The sequence below is a fragment of the Anser cygnoides genome, chromosome 5, assembly GCF_040182565.1.
Source record: "Anser cygnoides isolate HZ-2024a breed goose chromosome 5, Taihu_goose_T2T_genome, whole genome shotgun sequence".
Classification (NCBI taxonomy): Eukaryota; Metazoa; Chordata; class Aves; order Anseriformes; family Anatidae; genus Anser; species Anser cygnoides.
In genome coordinates, this window is record NC_089877.1 from 10082671 (window position 1) to 10107971 (window position 25301).

The following is a 25301-nucleotide window of genomic DNA, read 5'->3' on the forward strand; positions in this document are numbered from 1 at the left end:
GCTTGTTGATAGACACTGAAGAAAATCTCCTTTATGGGAATGCTAGAATTCAAAGAAAACCGAACTCATAGGATCAGACTCTGTACTCCCTCCTCTTAACAGACCACCACCTCGTGTCAGACAATTAACTTAAAGGGTAGAACTTGATCCATTCACAGAAATCCTTCTGCTTGTGCACTGCAGTATTTCAGGAAAACGCCACTACTCGTTCTATATAAATATCTCCTTTATATGCCATATCCTCAACACTTATCTTGATGACAAGTTATGAAACAGCATTTGCACTTGATTCTTTAAAAATTTAAAGTGGATACAGATAACACCATCATGGCATTCCACTCAAAACAGTAACGCAATACTGAAAACACTTCTGAGTCACTCTACACCACATACCAGTCTAGAATAAATACACACAAAGAGCAAAAGAATAAAAAAATGATAAGCTAAATCAGTACATAACAAGTTAAAATAGATACAACTTTCTAACAGCATACTTTTCTTAACTTATTTTTCTGCTTGATTTTGTAGAAGCCTTTTTTTTTCAGTTTTCCTCTCACAAAGTATACAGTAAGAAACCCTGTGATACTAAAAAGTTATTTTTTGTTAAATTATTATTTGTATAGTACATGGAACAATAGTTCCTACAGTTTACAAAAAAGCAGTCACCCTTCTGAAAGGGTTCAAAAGGCTTTCAAAGGATTAAGCAACAAGTACTGCCTACCCACTTTAGCATAAATACTGCAATTTCTGTGAACTCTGTAATGATAGAGCTCAGGCATGACAACGGGGAAGTTGTTCAGTCTGGTTCCCAAATGCTCTGTTGTGTTCAGAAAAGCACTGCCCCACCTAACTTTACCTGTACTGTGCATTCCTGACAAGTGTGACACTGTCACATGGATAGCACCTGCACTCCAGTGTTCCCACCAGACCAACTGCACTCTGTGCCACAGCAGTATTTCAACAGGGACTTGCATATCTCGTAGAGCTCAAAGGTAAGTCTGAGGCGTGTTTTTAAAGCTTATTACTAGTGAATCTGATTAATAAATACTGTATTCTTTTATACGGTGGTCAGGAAGGCACTAGGTACTGCTGCAGCCATATTCTATGTGGAGCATACTTCTGAGTCAGTTCAGAGTCCATTTTAAATTTTGGGGGTGGGGGGGGGGGGGGAAGTATTCTGTGCATGCTAACTTATATCAAATTTCTGTAAGGAAAGGTACTGCTGGTCTATTATTCTCTGTGCTTTTTAGTGACAATGCACACTTAAGCAGCTCCACTAGTACATACATATTACGTCAGGTTGTTAGCTATTAACAGAAGAGAAAAGTTAACCAAATTATAGAATACAGTATTTATACTCCATTTTATAATTTACTAAATAGTTATAAATTATTTTCTGAGTTCAATACACAGATACATTTAAGCTTGAAAATTTTAATATTCATTGCTTAATAAATTTAGAAATATCTAATCCTTGGAAAGCAATCAATTTCAGAGCAAAGAGACACTGGAACAAACATCCAACACATTTCTGGCACCATCATTTGTTATTATTTCTTCCTGAAATCTAGAAGAGAAACAGTCAATATTTAGCTTTATATTTGTTCCATCTATTTTTTTTTAAGTAAAGGTAAAAATCTACTTTTGTGAAGCTTAAAAAGCACAGTACATATGCAAGCTCTGCAAATCCGAACACTTTACTCCAGACCACGAGAAACAAAGAAGTACCCATTAATAATTTGCTCATCACGTTATTGTTTACTACATAAATTATAGTACTTTCTAACCCCTACTGTAAGGGAGGAAAAAAGTACAAGGCTCAGTTTACTGACATGCAAAAAAAAGATCCTTTTAATTTATAGTTCTAAAGATTATATTATTTACCCATAAGAAGTTTAAGCAATTATTTTCTGAATAGCTGCAGAGTTTTTGAAGACTTTACACCTACCACTGTCAGGCGCTGGGTTGGTGTATTCATAAAATACATGTTGCGATTTTACTTATTATGCCAAAAATCTATTTTTAAATACTTACAATACCACTGAATATACACAGAAAATAACCACATAAGCGTTAAGATATATTTTTCAATGTGTGGAAGAAATATTCAGTGGAAATCTGAGCTATTTAAGGAGAAAAAGCCAGATACAATACCAACACAACCTTCATGGTGAAGTCCATGACCCCAGTGGAGTCACAAGGAAACTTGACTTGAAGGGAACCAGGGCTTCCTCCAGAGCACAGGTTTGCAGATGTGCATGCACATATACTAATAGCTTCAAATTGACTCTAGCAGCAAAGCAACAAGCGAAGAGTGAAAAATCCACTAAAGAAACATGGTGCTGTCTCATGTAAAAATTTCATTCTTCCTGCTAAAAAAAAATAATCTGCATTGATTTCAGCTGAATTGGTACTGATTAATGTGAGCACCAGTAAATCAAAACGAAAGATTTTTTTTTTTTTTTAAAAAAAAAAAAGCTAACAATTTATTCATAGCTTCCTTAAACGCTTACTTGACAAGGTAACTTAAGGTTTGGGCTCTTCTGCAAGTTTTTACTAGTCTACAGTACTGCTCTTTTTTTGGAACAGCACTATTTGCATATTAAGCTCCAAGGGGGGTGAGCATCTTCAAGGAAATTCAGGGTTTGTATAAAGTTTATGAACATTAACATTGCAGTCAAAGAAGAAGAGTTAATTACTACACGCCAAAGGGTTTACAGGAAGCACAATTCATTACAGCCTTAGAGCTACAGTATGCAATATTCAAAGTAAAGAGGTTTCACTGTTTTGGTCCCCCATAAAGAGAATTACCAAAGAAAAAGACAATCACAAAAAAAACTACAAATAATTTGTTCAGCAAGGATGTTGACTCCTTTGTACACTGCTCTACAAATGAAAATTGCAGCTAGAGTCCACTGAGTGCAATTTCCCTACATAGCTAAGTCACAGCAAAGGGATAACAAGATATGACAAAATTCACTTTGCTGCCTAATACGACTGTTAATACAAGGAAGGAAAGATGATGTCACTGACTTAAAACCAGTGTACTGTCAAAATGAAAGAATGTTTGAAAACTTTTTAATATTGACTATTTTTTTCATTGTTTTGTAGGTATTATTAGTACTACCAAATAAAAATCTGATTCAGATTACACAGCATTTCATAGTCATCTGACAGCCTATCACTCAAATTGTAAACATAACTGGGGCTCATCATTGAACTCCAGAGGGGTTTTCTTTGGTTAGCTCATTTGGGGTCAGAGTGGATATCCTGAGTTTAACTGAAACAGAAGTTTCATTTTTTCTTATTTTTTGCTAAATAAGTTGCATGTGTTTCATGAGCATAGATCTTCCCTGCCATTTAAGTGACCTTAACTTAAGAAACAAGGAGTTTTGAGAAGAGGATCAAAATGTTAATAAGCCGATTAAGCAGCATTGTATAAACACACATGCATTTCAAGTAACGGTACCACTTTCTAACCACAAAACTCAGAAAGCATTTAATAGAGCACAAACAAAATAAGAACAGATCCAAACTGAGATACATTGACATGATAAGTAATTACCATCTACCCATTGATATAACATTACCCACAGCTGACTGCTATTTACTGTTACTTTCCATTGCCCTGACCACGTAACATACAAAGAAGCTAACCTGGTGAAAATGCATAATTAAATAAATAATAATAATAAAAGACAGGAGAAAGTGCAAGACAGTAGGAAGGGAGGCTGAATATGAAAAAAATAAAGTTACTTTTCCCAGATGTACACCTCCTTTCTTCAGACGGTAAAGTACCCACATACAAGGACACCTAGTTAATTAATGAAGCTGAAGATACAACTTACCTATAGTTTTTACTGCGCCGTCACGGAATAGGTTATGTATGGCAGTCAAAAACAGCACGATCTCAACTTGTCTCAAACATAAAACTACCCCACATCCACCCCCCCAAATCCCTGATATACTGAACAGGATATCTGCTATGATGAAGGGACTTCAAGATGAATATCCCTCATTGTTCTCAATATATTTGAAAAAGATAATGTATAATATGAAGCTTCCAGTTTTCTATAGGAAAAGAAGCTTCCATTTCACAGATTCAGCATCCTCCATAATTCCTGGACCGAATTAGCTTTCCATTTGCTCCTGGCAGCATTCACATGACACTCTATTGCCCAGAGTCACAAAACCTTACCCACCAATTTTCAGGGCTAATTGTAACAATTTTATGTCTTCGCAATGGAGCATAACTCTTTAGTATGCTCTTAGAGTTGCTGCCTGCCCAGTAAATATTGCCTTGAACGTGCCATCCAAATATATATCATTACTACTTTGTATACAAAGTGGCTCTGGATTATTCCCATCTTAGTATGAAGCTTTTTTATAGAAGCATGGAAGTTTTTGTGCAAAAAGCTTTTGTTGATAATCAGTACTGTTTTAGGTCAATGTTAAGGTCATTAATACTCAATGTAAAGTTTTCAGCATCAACATGTGGTGAACTACTGAGTTTTCTACAGTATAAGACTTTTTATTTTTATTTTTATTTTTAAACAAGCTTATGTGGGTCTTAACCAAGTTGTTCTGTTTCTCAGAACAATAATAATAATAATAAAACAACAACATAATTTCTTTTCTTGCAGGTTCTCTGTGTAACAAAACAAGTTTTCAAGTCAATACTATGCAGCCCTCCTATGGAATCACTTTTATTTTTCTGTTTGCCATAAAACCTTTTGTTTTCAGTTATGCTGCACCAACAAATGCCAGTGCAAATGTAACGAAAGGAAGAGAGATGAGCAGTCAAACAACCAGCACACCTCTGATGCCCACTACTGAAGCTACCTATTTATCTTCAACATTCACGATCGTATTAAAAGATGGAATAAATAACTCTGCCACAGACTTCAACAGAAACTCAACGTCTTCATCAACGTTTACAATACCAGGTGACTTTTCTAGAGTCACCACAAATGCTGCAGCTAATTCTACTGGTCTACCATCCACAGTGACACCAAGCAACTCCACAGTCACTAAGGGTACCCATTCGGCTGCAGCACTCCCCAGTTACACCTCTTCGATCAACCCCACCACATTTCCCATAAGTACTGCTCTGACATCCCCCATGGTGAAGCAGGACAGTCCTACAACAAACTTCAACACCATTCAGCACACTACAGAGCTGAATTATAATTTTACCAACACTTCTACTATATCATCTAATCCAGAAGGTACCAATGAAGGTAAACACCTAACTAAAGTGGCTTAATAAAATTATAATGCTGAAATCAAACTTTTTTTTTTTTTTAAATTGAACAGAATGCTACACAAGCTGTGTAAATTAATAGGTGACCTAGTCCAGACTAAAAGTCACCCAAAACAAAACAGAAACATATATTTTGGGAGTTTTGTCACGTCAGCTATAAATCAGCTGACTCTTTTTACACTTTGATTATTTAAGCATAAAATCACAGTTCATACAATCCTGCAATACCCACTTTCAACATCTCTGGAGTTCATCAGTGTGGAGCACAGAATAAAAAGTGATTTAATAACTTGTTTTAAAAAACAAATTATTTGATGTTTGCTAGTTTGTTTTACAATTCCAAGAGCAAATAAACCTAATGACAGACAGTGCTCATTCATCTGGACCTACAGTAGTGGATGTAAAAAGCAGATGTATAGAAATAACATTTTAAATGTTAAATATATCAACTTATGTAAGTTCAGAAACTTTTGTGACCAAAGATGATTTCTTATAAATACTTCCAAAGGAATTACTCATTTTGCATTTAATTAAGTTGAGTATGCGTGGGAAAACAATGGAACATAAAACTGTCATCGCACTTTTCTATCCTGCTGTTCTGAATTAGGTCTTCAGGAAAAGATTACAAGATACAGTAATTTTTGCCCTGAATAAGCTTTCAAAGTTTTTCACACAGGACTGAAAGGCTTTTCCATGATATCTAGTAGAGTACAGTTTGTACTAAGAACTGAAGGAGTTCCATGCTTTCACATTTTCTATCATAGTTCATATCTTATCATAGTTCTAACAACTACAACTTTCCCTATATTTAGATAACGTGACTGAAAAGGAAGTGGGGTGAGAGAGTCAGTTCAATTCCAACAAAAACAGAATACCTTGAAGAAAAGTTTTACGAGATCTGAGGAAAATCTTGAGGAATGCAGTTATTCTGCTAACTGAACAGGTGTAGAAAGCATTATTGGACATCTTACCTTGGATACTTAAAAACTGGTACTCTAAAATTTAGTCACTTGAAATTCAGAGACTGCTATTTTAACTGCTGGTTTACATATTTACAAGTAATTGCATTCAGAAAGTGGTTGTTGCTTATTTCTTTAAATGAACGGAGAGCATTTGATTCTGCTATTAAACTAGGAAGCTTGTTATTTGACTCAAACTCATTTGGCCATTTTTTTTTCCCTTCCACTCCCGGTTACTCCCTTCAAAAGGAGGCAGATATCTGTTTTCCTTTACAAAGGCAGATAATTTCAGCAGAGAGTTTGCTTTAGTCATAATCTGCAAAGTGTTTCAGATCCTTAGAGATTTCATGCCACTGCTATAAAGTGCGGGTGAATTATCTGATTTTACAGTTTATTATTCTCATTAAACTATCCCTTCCTTTCTTTATCTCCTAGAGAAAACCAACAAAGGAGGAGTAATATTTGGTGTCACAGTAGGAGCCATTTTGGGATCTATATTAATTGGTCTGATTGGATATTTTATATGTGGTAAGAAAAGATCTGAATCATTTTCCCACAGACGGCTTTATGATGATACAAGAAATGACCCAGGTAAGAAATAGCACAAGAGTTTTGCCTAAGAACATTTAAATTTCTGTACATAGTCATTTAAATGATCTGGTCTTATTGAATTATTAAGCATTGTATAATTGACTCCAGTCAAACGGTTTTTTAACTGACAGTACCTGTTCTTTTTTCTTTTTTTTTTTAAATTATAACAAACATTTCTCCCCTTAACTCTCTGCCACCCTCTTCCTTCCCAATAACTCCTTGTAAATTACTTTAAGACGGAAAAAGTAAGCGCTTTCTCTCATTCCAAACAACCCTAAACATAATACTAAACCTAACCCTAATTAGGACCCTAAAAAACACGTACGTCGCCAGATTCTCCCATCAAAAAGTGCTCCCAACGGAAGCCTTTGGGTGGACCTGAACTCCCTTTGGGAGCCTTTACACAACCCCACACACAACACGACTGTGCTCTTTCTCTGTTTCCAAACAACCCTAAACATAGTACTAAACCTAACCCTAATTAGGAGCAGAAAGTCAGATTAGGAACTAGCTTTTCAAGTCGACCACCCATGTAGTGCTGAGTGGGTGTTCCTGGGAGGATATTTTATCCTCAGATTTTGTGTCAGGGCCTTCACCTTCTCCTCACTCAGACCTCCATACGTAGAAAAGAAGTTGACTGGATTTAGCTGTGATAGACTGCTGAACTAAACCGTGATGGGGATAAGAATCTTTCAAGGAATATATAAACCATAATCACATTACCCTTACAGTTCTCCACTTAGACAACTCGCTTGGACCATATGATACAAGCTTTGGAAGTGCACTTGGGGACCAAACCAGCACAGCAGACAAGGCAGAGGGAGACAACGCAGGGTGCCCAGGTGATGGCATTCCTATGGCTGACATGACACCATCCCATCCTGCACCGTAATGTTTGCTTTGGGTTATATTCCCACTTGTTACCATGAGATACACTGACACTTAACAGGCAGTCAGCACTCTTCTGCTTTGTAATTAGATGATCGACTCGCAGTTTTCCTGGGAAGATATTAGACTTGCTTTCTCAGGAATAATACAGGGAAATAGTACACAGGTAAAATTCTCCCTTGTGTAACTTTAGCCAAAAATGCAGGCACTGCAACAGAGCAAAATTCAGCTAGGACTATAATGCTATTTTAACAACAATACAACCTGCTTCTTTCTCTCCCCACTCACCCAGTTTAACTACTTTAAGGAGAAAGTATTCCAAATATCACTTCAATCTGATTAATGACTCAGGGCATTATTTTCCCCACTCCATGTTTGTACCTCCCTCAGAGAATAAGACAAAAAGAATTAGTTTTATTTGCATTTGTCAGAGGCTGAAGTTTGCTGGGGAGAATGGAAATGGAACTACCAAGTAACATGGACTAAATTTAACCTCTGACTAGGACAATGCAGTTAGAAACACAATCGAAGGGAAAAATGAAAGACAATTTCTATTCATCTGTAAAGCTGATCTGTTGTTTGCATTGCAGGCTAGATCTGTAGAAACGATGCATGAAGTTTTGTAAAGGTTAGACAAGAAATAATTATCTCAACATGAAAGAAAAGAAACCATCTCTGATATGTATATAGGTATCCTAAAAAAAACATGCTCTGTTTTTGTCCAGCTAACAAGTAAAATTATGGCAATAAAATGCAAACAATTGCAAGGTTTGTTTATCTGTTTGCAATTTCCAGAAATGTCTACATAGAAAGAAAGAACATGAAAAAGACACAACTGTAAAGACAATAACGTAACAAAAGACATAGCATAAAGAGAACAAAGAGCAGAGAAAAAAACTACTCACGTGGAATACATGCTTGGTAATATATATCTTACAGTGTTTGAATTATTGAGGAGGCTGTGGGTAATGTTGATGGAGTGATCTCACTAACTCACTGGGAATGTTGCAATGTGGGTTCATGTAATTTGTGAGTACATTACATGCTTGCACACACCAGACAGAAACAATGGCAGTCACACAGCAGATGAGTGAAAACATATTTGTTTCAACTTATTTCAAAGATTACAGAACTGGGTGTCTAAGTGCAGTGCTGCCATTCCTACAGTGGTCAGTCATGAAATCTGCACGTTTCCCATCTAAATCAGAACCTGATTTCTAACATTGTTTCCAGCGTGCTGTTTACAGACTGAAAAATTGAGACACAGTCACCTGCTTGAAATGACCAAAAACGTACTGCTCAGATTTTGGTTTTATTAGCACATATTATGCCATCTTTCACGATAACCATAAACAGCATCATGTGTGAAAAATTCCTCACACTTTAACCCTGGCCTCAGCTTAAAATGAAGAGTTCTCTCTAAGGAGAACTCAAAGATAGATACAAGGAGACGCTAAGAAGCTACCAGTGTTCTCTACATTATAATGAACCGTAACACCTATAGTGCAATGTATTTTAGGAATTTATGAAACAAATTATTAGTAATTGCAAGGCTTAGTAATTATTATTACAATTAGTAATTGTAATTAGTAATTATTATTATAATTACTTATTAGAAATTGCACAGCAGTATCAGGAGCCAATGAAGAAATATCATCAAGGCAAGCAACTGAAGCGTGCCCTTCAGCTAGTGTGTTGATTTTTAACAATCAAATTATGATTTTTTTGTGTGCATGTGTGTGCTTATCTTATCCTGTGCTTTGATGTTTTGCTTCTGCTTGTATATTGGTTTTAATTTTTACCAGGCCAGCCTCTAAAATTTGTAACACGTTCGTCCTTTGTTGTAAGTTAGAATCATTAATCCTTACTTGTACATGCTATGTAAATAAAGATGTTTTGTGCCATTTGACTATTTGAAATTGTAAAACACTGGCCTCAATTCAGACAGCTGGATGTATGTGATCTGGTGTTTTTATCTCAGGGTCTGCACAGACAAATGTTTATACAGGTAAAAATTAATCATGTCCTACATTTAATACCAGTCTTTCCTCCTTTTCAACAGCGAAGTATTATTGTATTCATTGAAAGCTAATTCCTCCAAATATTTCCTGCTGGAACCATCACATCTGTCCTGCCACCCTACTTCATGCCCTATGACGTGGTGTGTGATGTTAGAATGAACATAATGAATAGATATTTAGACAGAGATTTTGAATATAAGTAGTTAAACTGCTGTAAACATTTATCATCAAATCTTCCCTTCATTTCCCTCTAATTAGCTCCCACAAAGCACTCATTTATTCTACAAGAATTCTCTATAGACTGTGATTTTTGTATTGACTCCAGACCAGTAAATTACCCTATGTGTTTGCCGCTGTAAAAGACTCTTAACATGCATGGTATAAAATTCGAGCTTAAAGATATATAAGATACTAAAGACAGTCATCACATTAACAACAAAAGGTATTACTTTCACATACTGTTAGCAGAGAAATTGAAGTTGATGAAAAGAGGAAAAAAATGTTTGTGTGACAAAATCATTCTTTAATTTTTACCATGAACTATAATCTCCTTTAACTCAGCAATCCCCAAAAGGGTCAGTTTGATTAAAAACAAGTAAATTAAAAATTACTTACCCCAGATTGCCATGAAAATAGCAAAGAAGACAGTCCCTCCATTATCAAACAAATGTGTAACCTGAATAGAAAATAAATACATCAGGAACAAACAATATTGCCACCTTAACTTCTGCCCCAAAGAAGCCCAGAGTACGTAACTGATGGCGGAACTTAAAAGCCAAGCATTCCAGCAAGAAGGCCTACTCACACGTTTCTTCTACCAATGTTTGTCCCATTCTTTGACTGTTGTTTTCCAGCCTATCACTTCAAGCATCTCCAGAGCACTTGCTTCAGAAACAGTAAGATCTGCTCTCTGTCCAGACAGGCTAAAAATTGCTCCAGAATTCTCCTCATATCCTGGGTCAAATTTCCATTTGATGTTTTCTATTTTAAGATTTTCATAAGCTTAAATCGCTTCAGACTTTTCACTTTTCTTCTTCTATATATTACTTAATGTCCCTTTTGATTTCATTTTCTACTTCTAAGCTATCCTGCAATTTCTCTGCAAGTAAGAATAATATATATTCATTTTCATCCAGAAATCTCAGCCTCTAAAATTGTTAGCGTATTCTCCTTCTTAAAAGGCTAGCGTCCCTCAACTCCCACAAATATAAAATAAATTCTAAAAGACTGTCGGAGAAATGCAAATCTAAATTACATACTTAATTTCACTTCACAAATGCCTTCCTTTTTGTTGGATTTATCTTTTATCTCATGCTTCCTTAGAAGCTCATCTGCTGTAAAATCCAAGATTTACCAGTAGAAAATAAGGAGTAAGTAGCTTTTGTAAGCCTATGGAACGCACTAAGCATCTGAATGAGTGAATGTGATGTCTCAGTTCTTATGCAAACATCAGAATTTATATTACAAAAATCCAGAGCTTCTTATATTCAAGCCATAATAAGAAACAGTATTTAAGAAGCTGAAATTAAGATCAATGCACTTTCAATAGATTTAAGGTTGCCAGTGGACAACAATGTAATTTATCCATGGACAGCGGGCCTGAATTTCTTCTAATGAAAGGTGGTTTAAGGTGCTGCTGAGCATTAGTAAACAAAGCATAGGTGTCACATTCTTAAATTTATATTTACATTCTTATATTTGTATATATATAGGTTTCACATTCTTATATTCTTTTAAAAAAAATTAAAACCCACCCAAAGCACAAACTATTGTGAGATAATAGAGCAAACCAACTTGTCAAAAGGCATATGTTAGAAAGAGGATCACCTGAAGAAAAAACAAATAAATAATAATAAAAAAAGTGCAGCAAATTGTTCTGAAATGTATTGTCCTAAACCATTCAAAAAGTTTATGACTATTTCCCGCTCTCTGAACTCAGAATAGAACATCATATTCTTGAAAAGGATTTACTTTCACTGGTGTCGACTCCAATGAAGATTGAAGAACCAATCATCATTTTCTCATGAAAAGGAACCCTTCCTTATGCCAATGGAACTGGGCAGGTAACCAGACTGAGTTGGGCTGTACCACGACTTTCTCTCCTATCTGAGGTTACTCTGGCCAGCAGGCACATCCTGCACACAAGGTGTTTGGGGATGCAGCGGCTGGCAGCCCGCCTCCAGCAGATTACCTAACGGGCTCCAGCAAGGGTTGCCCTTGCCCATGCGAACGGATTTTCATTCTTTCAGAGAAAGTTGGCTTCACTGGGTGAGCAAGATTACTTGGTAGAGAAAACTTAGGCAAGCAAAAAAAGTTAATAGTAACAGTACTGCTTTTGCCTCTATTTTATTTCTTATTGAGTAAATTGACTCTCATATTGTGAGAATTTACTAAAAATACCACATAGATTTAATCAGTATGTCAGTTTTTTGTTTTGTTTATTTTTTAAGCTTCTGAAGAAATGGGAATTTACTATCCATATTAGGTATTAGGTATCCATAAATCCAAAATGGTCCCTGTATAAATCGTATAGTGGGATTACTTGTACATAGAAATATGTCCAAATATGGTTCCATAAAGGAAAATACAACCATAATGGGTATGGTGCCAAAAATGTGACAGGTGAATAAATGCAGTAGAGTACACTTGATGAATACTTTCAGTTTTGAATATACATGCGTGTGAGCAAGTGATTTTGGATATTCTGTTCAGTAGAGTGCATCTTTCCAAGGAAATCAAACAAATAAACAAACCCAACCCAACCCAGCATATTTAGTATTGTTAAAAGTAGAAAATATGTATCTTGCTCTTGACATAGCTCTGTCTTGAGGAAAGGTGTTTGGGCTATACTATTCAGCACCACACTCAGAATTAAGATTTGACTGTCTTACAGGCTAACTGTGCAGTTGGAGTAAGTGTTGACCAGAGCCCTCCAAGCAGAAGTGAAGTACTCCACGACTCAGTGCCAGTCAGTCAGCACACCTGACTGATATTGTCACCATCACACATGACTTCACACTTTTCAAGTCCACCCTGATTTAATACCCTGCCGCTGGGCCCTAGGGCAAGGTGTGCTGGGAGCAGTACCAGCCAAAGAGCCGTTATGCATTGTGCTAGTCACCTCTGCTCGTCAAAGAATCCACCTAATGTGGGCAAGAATGAGAGTTAGGGCATTCAGCAATTCAGATTACAGCTCAGACATGGCATGCCCTTCTCTTAAATTACAAACTTCATTTTTAATGGGGTATTTTTAAAGGGACATGAAGAAAGAAGGGAGGGGATGAAAGAAATTGGCAGGAGCAAGAAGGAAAAATGCACCTTTTGTATTTTGTCTCCCAGCCTTTCAAGAAACTTGGATGAAAAAAACAATTTCAAGTATGTGATTTGTTCTGCATTACTTCGTGTTATCCAAAATACTACTCTAAAGGGAAATTTGGGAAATTTAGGGAAAGAAAGGGAAATTTAATGAAGGAAATCCTGACAGCAGTTCTAATAACATGAAATATGAACCCAAGTCCTTGTCTAAATGAGGCAGGTCTCATGACATGAGCAGACCTGGGGAGATAAACTTAAAAGTTACTCAAAACTACTCACTTTTCCTAATAAACTCAATGCCTTTCCCTGGAATGAAACAGGAAATGCTTCTCTTGCAAACAGCCCTTTGATTGTGTGTGGGGAAGATGAAGAAATAAGTCATGTTCCTACAGCAACAAAACCAGAAGGAAAGGCAGACAAGTTCCATTTCAGGAACAGGAAAGAAAGGAGGAAACACCATTTTCATTTCTCAGATTTTATGCCTTATTTTCGAATCGATTATTTCTGTCTATATTATTAATGGTGCTTCAGAAAGTACAAAGGAATATGTGAAATCAGACCGTAGTTCTCTAACATTACAGATAGCTTTCATTCACTGCTTTCTGTGCAGGCACAGAGGAATTGCTGACACACGTTTGGGTATTTGCCGCTCCACTTAAGCAACACAGCAGCAACCAGCAGGATCACAAGCCCTTCTGGAAACCGGGTGTTTCCTAGCGAGAGAAACGAGTGAAGTTGCAGTGTAATTTTCTTTAGAGACAACATGGTGAATGAAGGCATTACAGTTATATCCTCAGAGTTATAAAAGGTTCATTTATTTGCCACTGAAACGGCCAGATGGTAATCATATTCCTTCCTAAAGAGAAGTCTTTCTCTGCCCCTTGAAAATCAGTTTTTTGAAGTACGTTACCCATGTATGCAGAAAACATACATAACATGATTAGACCCAACTGGGGAAGATCCAGAACAGACAAATCCTAGTAGAAGAAAAATTTTGTTTGTTTTCTGTGTAGCAATCTAAGGCTGGCCAGTTTTTCAGAGCAAAAACATTGGCAGGAAAAATTGGGAGCCTATGTTATTTTCCCCAGGTTTTGCGGACGTTGGGAAAGTGCTTGTGAAGACGGAATATGAGTGCTTACTACTCATCTTCCCCACATATCATCTGATTTTGTTTCAAGGTGACTGGTTTAAAAGTGTGCAGAAGTACGGATGAAATGCCACATTTTTTCTGCTACATTTAACTATTCACAATGTGACATTAAAATGCATGACTTAAGCACAAGATAGATGTAAGCGTAAATATACATGAGAGACAAAATCAGCTTCTATTAACTGGGGATGTTAAAATAATAGGACCTAAAATTAAAGGGATGCTGCAATACTAAATGTACTAATTTTCTGTCACGCTGGAGTGGACTACTGAATAAGTTACTCGTCATATTCTAAAAAGAGACATTTCTCACATGGGATGTATGATTTGCATAATGTTATTTTAATTAAGAAAGCTTTTACCTTTGGTACATGTAAAAACTTATGAAATGAGTTTAAAAAGCTAGGAAAAGAAATTAATGCAGCCATATTTCGCTATAAAGTTGCAGCAGTATTTAAAAATGAAACACAGGTTGGCCTTAAATATATTGTATTTATATAATATATAACATTATAACATAAATGAAAAACAACTTGTTCATTAAAAAATAGAAAGCTAAATTAAAAAAAATACAAATAATTTCTGTCAAGATCATATGTTTTTCGAATATTGCTTCACACATACTTTTGAAACATTGAGTTTCACTCCAAGTCCTGTCTAAATACCAAATTTCAAAATCTAATGAAAATTGATTTTTCTCTTCCACTTTGCTTAGTTTTGTTGCATTGCCACAACCTAGAGACAATCACCGTTCCATAAATGTAAACTTCTGAATAAGATTTGTCTTATGGGCTAAAGAATTCCAAGAAAAATGGCAAGGCTGCTTTTCCAGCGTTATGAACACACTAGCACGCATCAAAATATATATTACTCACTTGTTAACATTGCACATCCACTGAAGTACTTATGATTAGTTAAGTCTGAAGGATAGCTTCTTGTAGCAAAATATTTAATTGTGTAAACTCTTTGCATTAGTTTGAAAAAGCAAAGCACACCACAGACACGTTGAAATCCTAGGCAATGCTAGAGAATTCCTTTAGCAGGAGCAGAATTTCAATTACCAAGCAACCAAGGAAAACAAAGCAAGAAGTTAATTTTAAGGGAAAGTAGGATAAACCTTCCAAGAGAAGTTTTGTTACTCAGGCGACTTTATAAGTCGATCAAAATATTAAGGATTTTGGAAGGAAATGTTTTAAAAGAGTAAAACAAGTTTCAGAGTCATCTCTGAATATTTCAGATTATTCGTGTATTAGAAGCACGGATTGCAGAGGCTGAAAACTCTGTAGATAAACAACACATTTTGCAGTCTTTGCTGGAACAAGGGCTGCCATTACATAATAAAAGTGGACCTTGAGACAAAAATTATCATGATAGCAGTAAGCTATTAATTACCTTGGCATATATGCAGCTTTCATTGAGTTTTTGTAGTGTGCAATTGCGTTCACACATAGGGCACATGATGGTTTCATTTGCCTCGCAGATCTCTTTGCTTTAATATAAGATAGGAAAACAAAGGTTACAAACAGGCGTTTAGTATTCTCAAGATTTTCTGAGGCTGCACCATTTGTGGCCTCTATTTGTCAACAGCATGCCTACACCATAAAACTGACTCAATAAAATAAATTAGAAGTGAATGTTTGGCATAAAAAGTTTAATCCCAACTTGGTCACCACCCTAAAACTGTGGGCCCTAGAGTTGATGCAATATCTTATTGATATTTATCTGATATTTATGCTTGTAAATATCCCATACTCTCCAAAAGAAATATCACAAACTGAAGAACAAAATTCTGTTTACTACTTGCCAAGCAAATTACTGCATGTTTATCCATATGATGTAGAAGACACCAAACACTAGCAGATGGACATCACCGATTTCAGTCGATTATCCCACTTTACATCAGCTGAAGGTCTGTCCCACAGTATGATTGCATACGTACCTAGGTCAGGAGGTCACCGTGTAAAACCCCACTGACAGGCATTTCTGGCATTAGCAGTTTAAGTCTTTGCATTTTTATTACCTATGGAAGAACTTATGTTTATAGCTAATAAAAAAAAGAACAATTTACTATCCTGTTTTGGGGTAAAATACCTTCAAACGACATTCTACTGCTTAAAGATCTTAAGATTTGGGGGTTATGAAATCTCTGACTTCACTGGGATTATTCATATTGAAAACATAGTACTTAAGTGCCTTGACATAGGCAAAGTAGAAGCACCAGAAGTGCAAAAGGAGTTTAAAGGCAAATTTTAACTGCAGTGAGTAAGTAGAGAAACTCAGCAATCACCTTCAGCAATGTTGACATGCCTGAAATCCTATGTCACACTAGGAAAGTAGTACTATAAAGCAAATGCCAGGAAATTACTCTCTTGGTTTGTTTTAATAAACATTATGCTTTCATTCTCCTCCTCATAAAACCTGAATTTACAGTTCTAATACTATATGGAAGATTATGTTTATTACCAAATGAATGCATCTATTAAATCCTGTCCAACATAACAGTATACAGAAATAAAAGATTAGTGTTACCCAGATGTCACATTTGTGATCTTTGCTCATACTGCACATAACATCACAACCAGTAATTCACTAAAACAGTACAACATAATGTGGGCTTAAGAAATTGTTCTAAGCAACCCTGAAAGCCAGAAAGAGCACAGCCCGTCATTTCAGAAGTGCAGAGTAACAGCTTACAGTGTGTCACAAACAAGAATTTTCTTGATTGCATTTTCATGCGAATAAGTAAGCATAGAAAATCATATTTCAACAAAGTGATATAATGGTTTGACAGTAATGTAACCTGTTGTCACATATAAGGCCAAATTCTACTCTATTTCAATTTAAATTCAACATTATAAATGCTATATTCTATATCTTGAGTTACAGTCTACGTTTGTTTTTGATAACATGAAGTTTCAGCAAATTGTACTGCCAGTGACAGGCTACGTGCTTGAGCACTAGTCTGTGAAGACACGCATTGCACAAGTGTTCATGACAAGTGCTATGTTAATTGTTACTGCAATTCAAATCTTCACCATAACAGAGCAAATAAACATCTTTGGACTATTCTCACTTACATATCTGAAATCTGACAAGAGCACACGTTGTGAATATGCCTAAAGCTGTGCTGTGTTCATGCCTGGCCTTTCTGTTTGACTGACAACAGTGTGACAAATTAGACCAGTGATAATTAATGATGCGTACAGATGCACTGAAAGCAACCTTCTTTAAAATCATCAGACTTATTTTATATAGAATAATCAACATGTAATAGCTTGATAACTAACTTAAGAATAAAGATGTGTAACAGATACGCCACATAATTTGTTTCAAAAAAAAAAAAAAAAGAACCCAAATGAAAGGACTTCTAAAGGACTATTATTTAAGCCCTTCCATATGACAGACCCATTGTTCACAGTTTAACTCAATTAGGGCAAACAGATCAAAATATTTTTAAAAGTGTATGAAACCAGATATACATGTTCACATTCTTCATTTTTTCTTTCTGCATGTCTGAGACTTAAAAATGTAATCCAAATTTTCTGGAAGCTACTGTGGAGTTCTCTTCAACTCCAGACTCTTTGATTTTTGGTTATGTTAATTTCACAACTGAATCCTAGAACTAGTGGTTGACACACAGTACCCTGGGGAACCTCAGTGCCAAATCCGGGCAACGGGAGTATTACCAAGCTTTATTCAAAACTCATGCAAGAAAAACAACATCTTCCATCCCAAACTGCTTTCAATAAAACTGCCATTCTTATGTACCTCTTTTACGTTAAACAAGAAAAATGTCCCTAACTGGGGAGAAACTTCTGCTTCTAAACACGGGACACAGGTGCTTATTTTCTTATAACAGTATATGGGCCCTGATATCACAGTGTATCAGGGTTTTTGTATCTCATCTTATTATTTCACCTTCTTCCTCCCTGCATAATACATCAGAATCATTGAGTAATTCCGTTTGATCTAAAAGTTTATTGTTTTCCTAAAATTATATCTGAGGAAAGGAGGGATCCTCTCCAATAAAGGGCAAAGGCAGTGTGTGAGAGGGCTACTTGCCCAGGAAAAGAAGGAAGGGTACCACCACCAAAGGGGATCAAATACATCCTCAGCTTCTGACCTGCTTGTGGCAGCCAGGGATGAACTACACAGACTGTCTTTATACTGCACGGGGCAGGGACTGACAGCGCCGGGGTCCTGGGCCATGGGCATTCAGCAGCGAGAGCTGCCCCGTGACCACCTCATACCAGCCCCTGGGCATGGTGCAGAGGCAGGCACCCATAACATTTTGTAAGCAAGACAAACTACTTATTGGATGTGACAACGTTCTTCACAACACCCTAATTATTGCTGCACAAAACCTCTGGCTGGCACCGCAATCAATATTTGATTAATGGCACTGTAACATGTATGTGCTCATTCTTCTCTGCTGAAAGAATAAAACGTTCGTTTTCTGCCTGCAGCCACTAGAGGGGGATTCACGATAGCTACCTGCAAGCCAACCATCCCGAAAGGTGCCCGGGCATTACTGAGAAGAGCATGCTTCCACAAAAATAATTTGATCAGTTGGTAAGTTCAAATTTCGTGGTAAAAGGACACATGAAAACCATTCCCCCCCCCCCCCCCCCCCAGAATTTATCATACTGTAAATCAACACTTCCTAACATCCACTGATTCCTAATTACAGATATTAATAGGATGAAAGCTCAGTTTCACATGAAAAAGCATTACGCTGAATAATACTGAACTTGGGGTAATGCAGCATTTAAAACATTGCCATAATGCCCTGGCACTAAGCCTTAATTCCGAATTGTGACTGCAATGCCTGTGCTTAGATTTTGCCAGAGTTATGTATCTGACTCAGTTTCTTCCGGATGGCTGATAAAATTTGCATAGCATTTGATAAACATTTGCATAAATTTGTAGCTTCAGTGCTCAAAATCAAATAATATATATCAAAACTAACATGAACGTTTACACAGTAGTTTCTTTAAATGACTGCAGACACAGCAGAACCAATCAGCTCACATCCCCAGAATATGGTGATAACAACTTTTAGGTTGTGTGGTCTCTCTGCCTGCTTATGGATGGCTCCTGTCTCCTCTACAGGTGTAAAGTTCCTGTTTAACCCTCACTACCTTCTTCCAGGTTAAGCAAACATATAAGGCAAGGAACAGCATCTGCTGTCACTGTCCATTAAAATTACAGAATTACAGAATGGTTAAGGTTGGAAGGGATCTCTGGAGGTCATCTGGTCCAAAGACCCTGCTCAAGCAGGAACATCTGCAGCAGGTAGGTAATGAGGTGACATGGGTGATACAGAAAATATCTACATACGTTTTATCAGGTCATAACAGTCAACTTGAGTTAGGTAAGCTCTGTTCTTGAATCTGCATCTCACCGCATGTCTTACTCATTTGGTCATAGCAATGCACTGAGCTGACACTACTGTGTCATGACTAGTCAGAGTGAACGCACAGATTCACACCTTCGTAAACAGAGATGACCTTCTGCCCAGAATTAACACATCCAGATTACAGATGTTCTGGGACTGCCATAAGCACACACCAAGGGCTTCTGCATTAACACACCCTCTATCAATATTTTGAAATTAACACTAGTTCATGTTAGCTATAATAATATCACAGAATCACAGAATCATCTAGGTTGGATGAGACCTCCAAGATCACTGAGTCCAACCTCTGACCTAACACTAACAAGTCCTTCACTAAACCATATCACTAAGGGCTACATCTAAACATCTTTTGAAGACCTCCAGGGGTGGTGACTCAACCACTTCCCTGGACAGCCCATTCCAATGCCTAACAACCCTTTCGGTAAAGAAGTTCTTCCTAATATCCAACCTAAACCTCCCCTGGCGCAACTTTAGCCCATTCCCCCTTGTCCTGTCACCAGGCACGTGGGAGAACAGACCAACCCCCACCTCTCTACAGCCTCCTTTAAGGTACCTATAGAGAGCGATAAGGTCGCCCCTGAGCCTCCTCTTCTCCAGGCTGAACAAGCCCAGCTCCCTCAGCCGCTCCTCGTAAGACTTGTTCTCCAGACCCCTCACCAGCTTCGTTGCCCTTCTCTGGACTCGCTCGAGCACCTCGATGTCCTTCTTGTAGCGAGGGGCCCAAAACTGAACACACTACTCGAGGTGTGGCCTCATCAGAGCCGAGTACAGGGGGACAATCACTTCCCTAGCCCTGCTGGCCACACTCTTTCTTATACAGGCCAGGATGCTGTTGGCCTTCTTGGCCACCTGAGCACACTGCTGGCTCATATTCAGCTGCCTATCAACCAGTACTCCCAGGTCCTTCTCTGCCAGGCAGCTTTCCAGCCACTCATCTCCCAGCCTGTAGCACTGCTTGGGGTTGTTGTGCCCCAGGTGCAGGACCCGGCACTTGGCCTTGTTGAACTTCATACGGTTGGCCTCAGCCCATCGGTCCAGCCTATCCAGATCCTCCTGCAGAGCCTTCCTGCCCTCGAGCAGATCGACACATGCACCTAACGTGGTGTCGTCTGCAAACTTACTGAGGGTGCACTCGATCCAGATGATCCATCCAAATCATCGATAAAGATATTAAAGAGATCTGGCCCCAGTACTGAGCCCTGGGGGACGCCACTAGTGACCGGCCTCCAACTGGATTTAACTCCATTCACCACGACTCTTTCGGCCCTGTTACCCAGCCGGTTTTTAACCCAACGAAGCGTACACCAGTCCAAGCCATGAGCAGCCAGTTTCTTGAGGAGAATGCTGTGTAAAAGACCTTACTGAAATCAAGATAGACCACATCCACAGCCTTTTCCTCATCCACTAAGTGCGTCACTTTGTCATAGAAGGAGATAAGGTTCGTCAAGCAGGACCTGCCCTTCATAAACCCATGCTGACTGGGCCTATTGCCCGGTTGCCCTGCAAGTGCCACGTGATGACACTCAATCTGCTCCATGAGCTTCCCTGGCACTGAAGTCAAACTAACAGACCTATAGTTTCCCGGGTCTACCTTCCGACCCTTCTTGTAGATGGGTGTCACGTTTACTAGCCGCCAGGCGACTGGGACCTCTCCTGATAGTCAGGACTGCTGAGAAATGATGGAAAGCGGCTTGGCCAGCTCTTCCGCCAGTTCTTGCAGTACTCTCGGGTGGATCCCATCTGGCTGCATCGATTTGCGTAAATCTAAGTGCTGTAGCAGGTCGCCAACCATTTCCTCGTGGATTATGAGGGCCACATTCTGCTCCCCATCTCCTTCCACCAGCTCAGGGTACTGGGTATCCAGGAAACAACCGGTCTTGCTGCTAAAGACTGAGGCAAAGAAGGCATTAAGCAGCTCAGCCTTTTCCTCATCTCTCATCACTAAGTTTCCCCCCTGCATCCAGTAAAGGATGGAGATTCTCCTTAGTTCTCCTTTTCGTGTTTATGTATTTATAAAATCATTTTTTGTTATCTTTAACAGCAGTAGTCAGATTAAACTCCAGATGAGCTTTGGCCTGTCTAATTTTGTCCCTGCACAGCCTTATAACATCCTTATAATCCACCTGAGTGGTCCGCCCCCTCTTCCAAAGATCATAAACCCTCTTTTTTTTTCCTAAGCTCTAGCCACAACTCTCTGTTCAGCCAGGCCGGTCTTCTTCTGCGCCAGCTTTTCTTTGGGCACGTGGGGACAGACCGCTCCTGAGCCTTTAAGATTTCCTTCTTGAAGAGTGCCCAGCCTTCCTGGACTCCTCTGCCCTTCAGAACCACCTCCCAAGGGACTCTGCCAACCAGTGTCCTGAACAGCTCAAAGTCTGCCCTCTGGAAGTCTAAGACAGCAATTTTACCGATCCTCCTCCTGACTTCGCCAAGAACAGAGAACTCTACCATTTCGTGGTCACTCTGCCCAAGACAGCTCCCGACCACCACATCTCCCACCAGGCCTTCCCTGTTTGTGAACAGCAGGTCCAGCGGGGCACCCCCCCGGTAGGCTCACTAACCAGCTGCATCAGGAAGCTGTCTTCCACGCTCTCCAGAAACCTCCTAGCCTGCTTCCTCTGAGCTGTATTGTATTTCCAGGATAAGTCTGGGAAGTTGAAGTCCCCCAGAAGAAAAAGTGCTGGCGATTACGCCAGCTGCCTGTAGAACTGGCTGCCAAATGGCGGCGACGCCTGATTTGAATGGCCCGCTGCTGCTGCTGGCACTGCCTACGCCTCGTCAGCCTCCCTTGAGAGGGCGGCCGGGTCCTGGCGGCTCGCTCAGCTGCTTCGAGTGGCCTCGATGTGGGAAAAGAAATCCCTGTCTGCCTCGATCTCCAGCTCTGCTGCACAACGTGTCTGCCCTGGAGCCGATCGCCTAGGCGAGTGGATATATAACTACTCCCCTCCCCTTGTAGGCATCTGAAGCTATACAGCAGATCATCTAACTTTCAGGCTCTTGCTTCTGGAATACAGTCCAGAGCCTCTGGTTGGTTCCTCAGCATGACACTGAGGCACCTCAGGACAGGATCTGAGACAACCAACCTCCATGGAGAGTAAGTGAAAATCTGCCTCTTCAGTCTGCAGCTGCTCAACTGCATCCAAAAGGAAAGATGGGAAAATATGAAAGCTAGCCTACCTCTGCCCTCATGAGATTCATACCCTGAAGCCTCCTGCAAGCAGGGTAACTGTGCATAGTTTCCTGGCTGATATTATTGCATTTTATTGCATTTAATGCAGTCTGAAGCTGTCAAGTCTCTCAGGAGTTTGGCGTAAAACAAACTGCCTAAAAAAGCCTTAATTGCAGCACTGCAGAATATAACAACTGTCAGAAAATAAAGACAATTCCATAAAGAAATGTAAAGTACTGCTGCTCAAAGGCCAAGAAACACTTTGTATGAAATCTGATTTCATTGTGCTTACTGCCTAAGAATTGAAACTGCTTGGAGCAACAGCTGCAATTGCAAAACCACTGATACCCTTCTGTCTGATGATACCTGATGTAGTAAGGGCGCTTCCTCCTGTAACGGTTCCTAAAAATACAGCCAGCATTTAACTCTAACACTCTCATCACTATTTTTAAACTGACATAAACCACTCTCAGAGCAAATCACAAAAGTGATTGCAGAAACTGAACAGAAACTTGAAAATTTGGTTCATTTCATGTGGTGGCAATGTCCTTGAAGCTGTAATTCCTGGCCACAGTTTACACCAACAGAATTAAGAATTTTCTAAATTTAACACTATTAACATTTGTATAGAAAAAAAGCATACCCAAAATAAGTTGAAGTTTTACAGCTCTACTACACTCTAGAGGTTAAAAGCAAAATGGAATTAAAGAGTAAAGTATGTCTGTATTTTTCGCCCATGAGCCTTGACTAGAATGATAACCATTGCAGTATATGTGACATTAGAATCAGTATTTGTTCTTTTCTCTTACAGACAGAATTGGAATCATTGCAGATGCAGTGGTAAGAGCACTTGCTGTAAATGGTATGCACCCAACTTGATGTAAAACAGATATACAAAGTGGATGCACTTGATTGAAGAACCCACTGCTCTATTTGGTTAGAATTATGATTACCATATCTGAAAAGCATTTAAAAATAAAATGATCTAACTTGTGCAAGACTGTTAATATTCAACAGGCTATTATAATATTTTTAAATGGCATTTTACCTTACTTGGCTGGAATCCATTGTAAATAATCCATAAAGGAAAACAAAGAGCCCAACCAGGGCAGCGGGAATCAGCATTCCAGTATACCATCCCAACCAGGCAAAATACAGTCCAATTTTTTCACCAAAATATCGCCTACATGAAGAGGAAAAGCATACATTTTTTAAAGTTAAAACTTGTGGTGAACAGTATCTACCTTCACAGTAGCAGAATAACTTTTATAAGCCATCACCATTACAAGCTTATAGTAAAACTATTGTCAGGTTACCAAAATGTTTTAATTCGGGCTAACACAACATTCTAGTGATACTAACTGCAGACTTACTAGAGCATGTATTTTTTAAGGATGTAACTGAAGCGTGCTGCAATTTTCACGTCCTTGCAATGACTAAGTAGATGCATTAATTTCAACGTTGCTAAAATGCAGGAGACTTTATTTACACGCACAAATACACAGATACACACACACACAGTTTCTCGAAAGGAATAATGTAAGTTTGTATGGCCTAAGTATTCCATTATAAAAATAATTTATGATGGATAATCATATAGTATGACATATTTCAAAGTATTACCAGTTAGAAAATAATAGATTGAAAACACAAGCTGAAGTTTCAGCTTTAATTCTTCAAAATGTGGATATCAGTTACTGTAAAAGATGAAGTAGCAGTGAACAAAAAGTAAATCCCGGATCTGGATGATCCTATTAGATTAGCACAGAATTGTTGCATAGCACATTCTTAGCTCCACAGCCTTCAGTGGAACAATATTGGGCATAATGATTGTTTATGATTGTCATATCAGGAGTAAAAACAGACATCAACGAAAACTGAATTACTGGTATTCAATGTCCAAGTTGAGGAAAATATGAAACCCAAGCAACCCAGTTACTTAACTGCAATTAAAGATATTTCTCTGCTTTACAGTTGGGAACCTATGACATTAATTGTATGTATATAAACAGAATTTTATTTAAACCTACATGGGAACTTCAGATCCCCAGTGGATCTGATAACTCTGTCCATGTGGGTAACAGTCTCTACGTTCAAAAGTGCTGTCATGAGGGGCAGGTGTCTCTGATCAGCAGCCCACTTCATGGGTATTTTCACTCTGTGAACTGTCAAGCAGCCGGATCTATGTGCCTTTATTCAGCCTCACTTGAAATCAATAGCCTTGCACAGAAGACCATCCATAAGAAGCAATTTAGAGAATTCCAGTCTTCCCTAATCATAGAGAATAGCTAAATTTTACAGTGAAGTGTAAGGACAATGGATTTAGCAGTATGATTTGTGTTTTTATCGGGCTACTTGTATCACAGAAGCAAGCTGCTTTTCAAAGTACTAATACCTGATTAAATCAAGAGGTTGGTATTTGTACCACATTCCCCACCGTGCCCAACGCTCGTATAAAAGGTGTCTGTGATTCTGAGCTCCATGTGTTTTGATGGGATGTCTGCTTTTGTGGCTTCCCTGAAAAACACA

General features: G+C 38.4%; 2 protein-coding genes across 14 annotated transcripts in view; one reads left to right on the plus strand and one right to left on the minus strand.

The window, feature by feature from the left end:
- ANO3 (anoctamin 3) overlaps positions 1–25301 on the minus strand; it is a 256594-nt gene that overhangs the window by 19543 nt on the left and 211750 nt on the right. For all 13 annotated transcript variants that reach the window (XM_066997443.1, XM_066997452.1, XM_066997444.1 and 10 more), the window contains 4 exons: positions 25168–25289; positions 23821–23955; positions 15580–15676; positions 10338–10398 (listed from right to left, as the gene is read on the minus strand). In XM_066997443.1, coding sequence (XP_066853544.1) covers positions 10338–10398; positions 15580–15676; positions 23821–23955; positions 25168–25289 — 415 coding nt within the window. The remainder of the gene's footprint in view (positions 1–10337; positions 10399–15579; positions 15677–23820; positions 23956–25167; positions 25290–25301) is intronic.
- MUC15 (mucin 15, cell surface associated) lies at positions 801–10012 on the plus strand. Its single transcript, XM_013177761.3, has 4 exons — positions 801–992; positions 4644–5240; positions 6658–6813; positions 7545–10012. Exons 2-4 carry the CDS (start codon positions 4682–4684, stop codon positions 7703–7705), a joined length of 876 nt encoding a protein of 291 aa, XP_013033215.3. The 5' UTR covers positions 801–992; positions 4644–4681; the 3' UTR covers positions 7706–10012.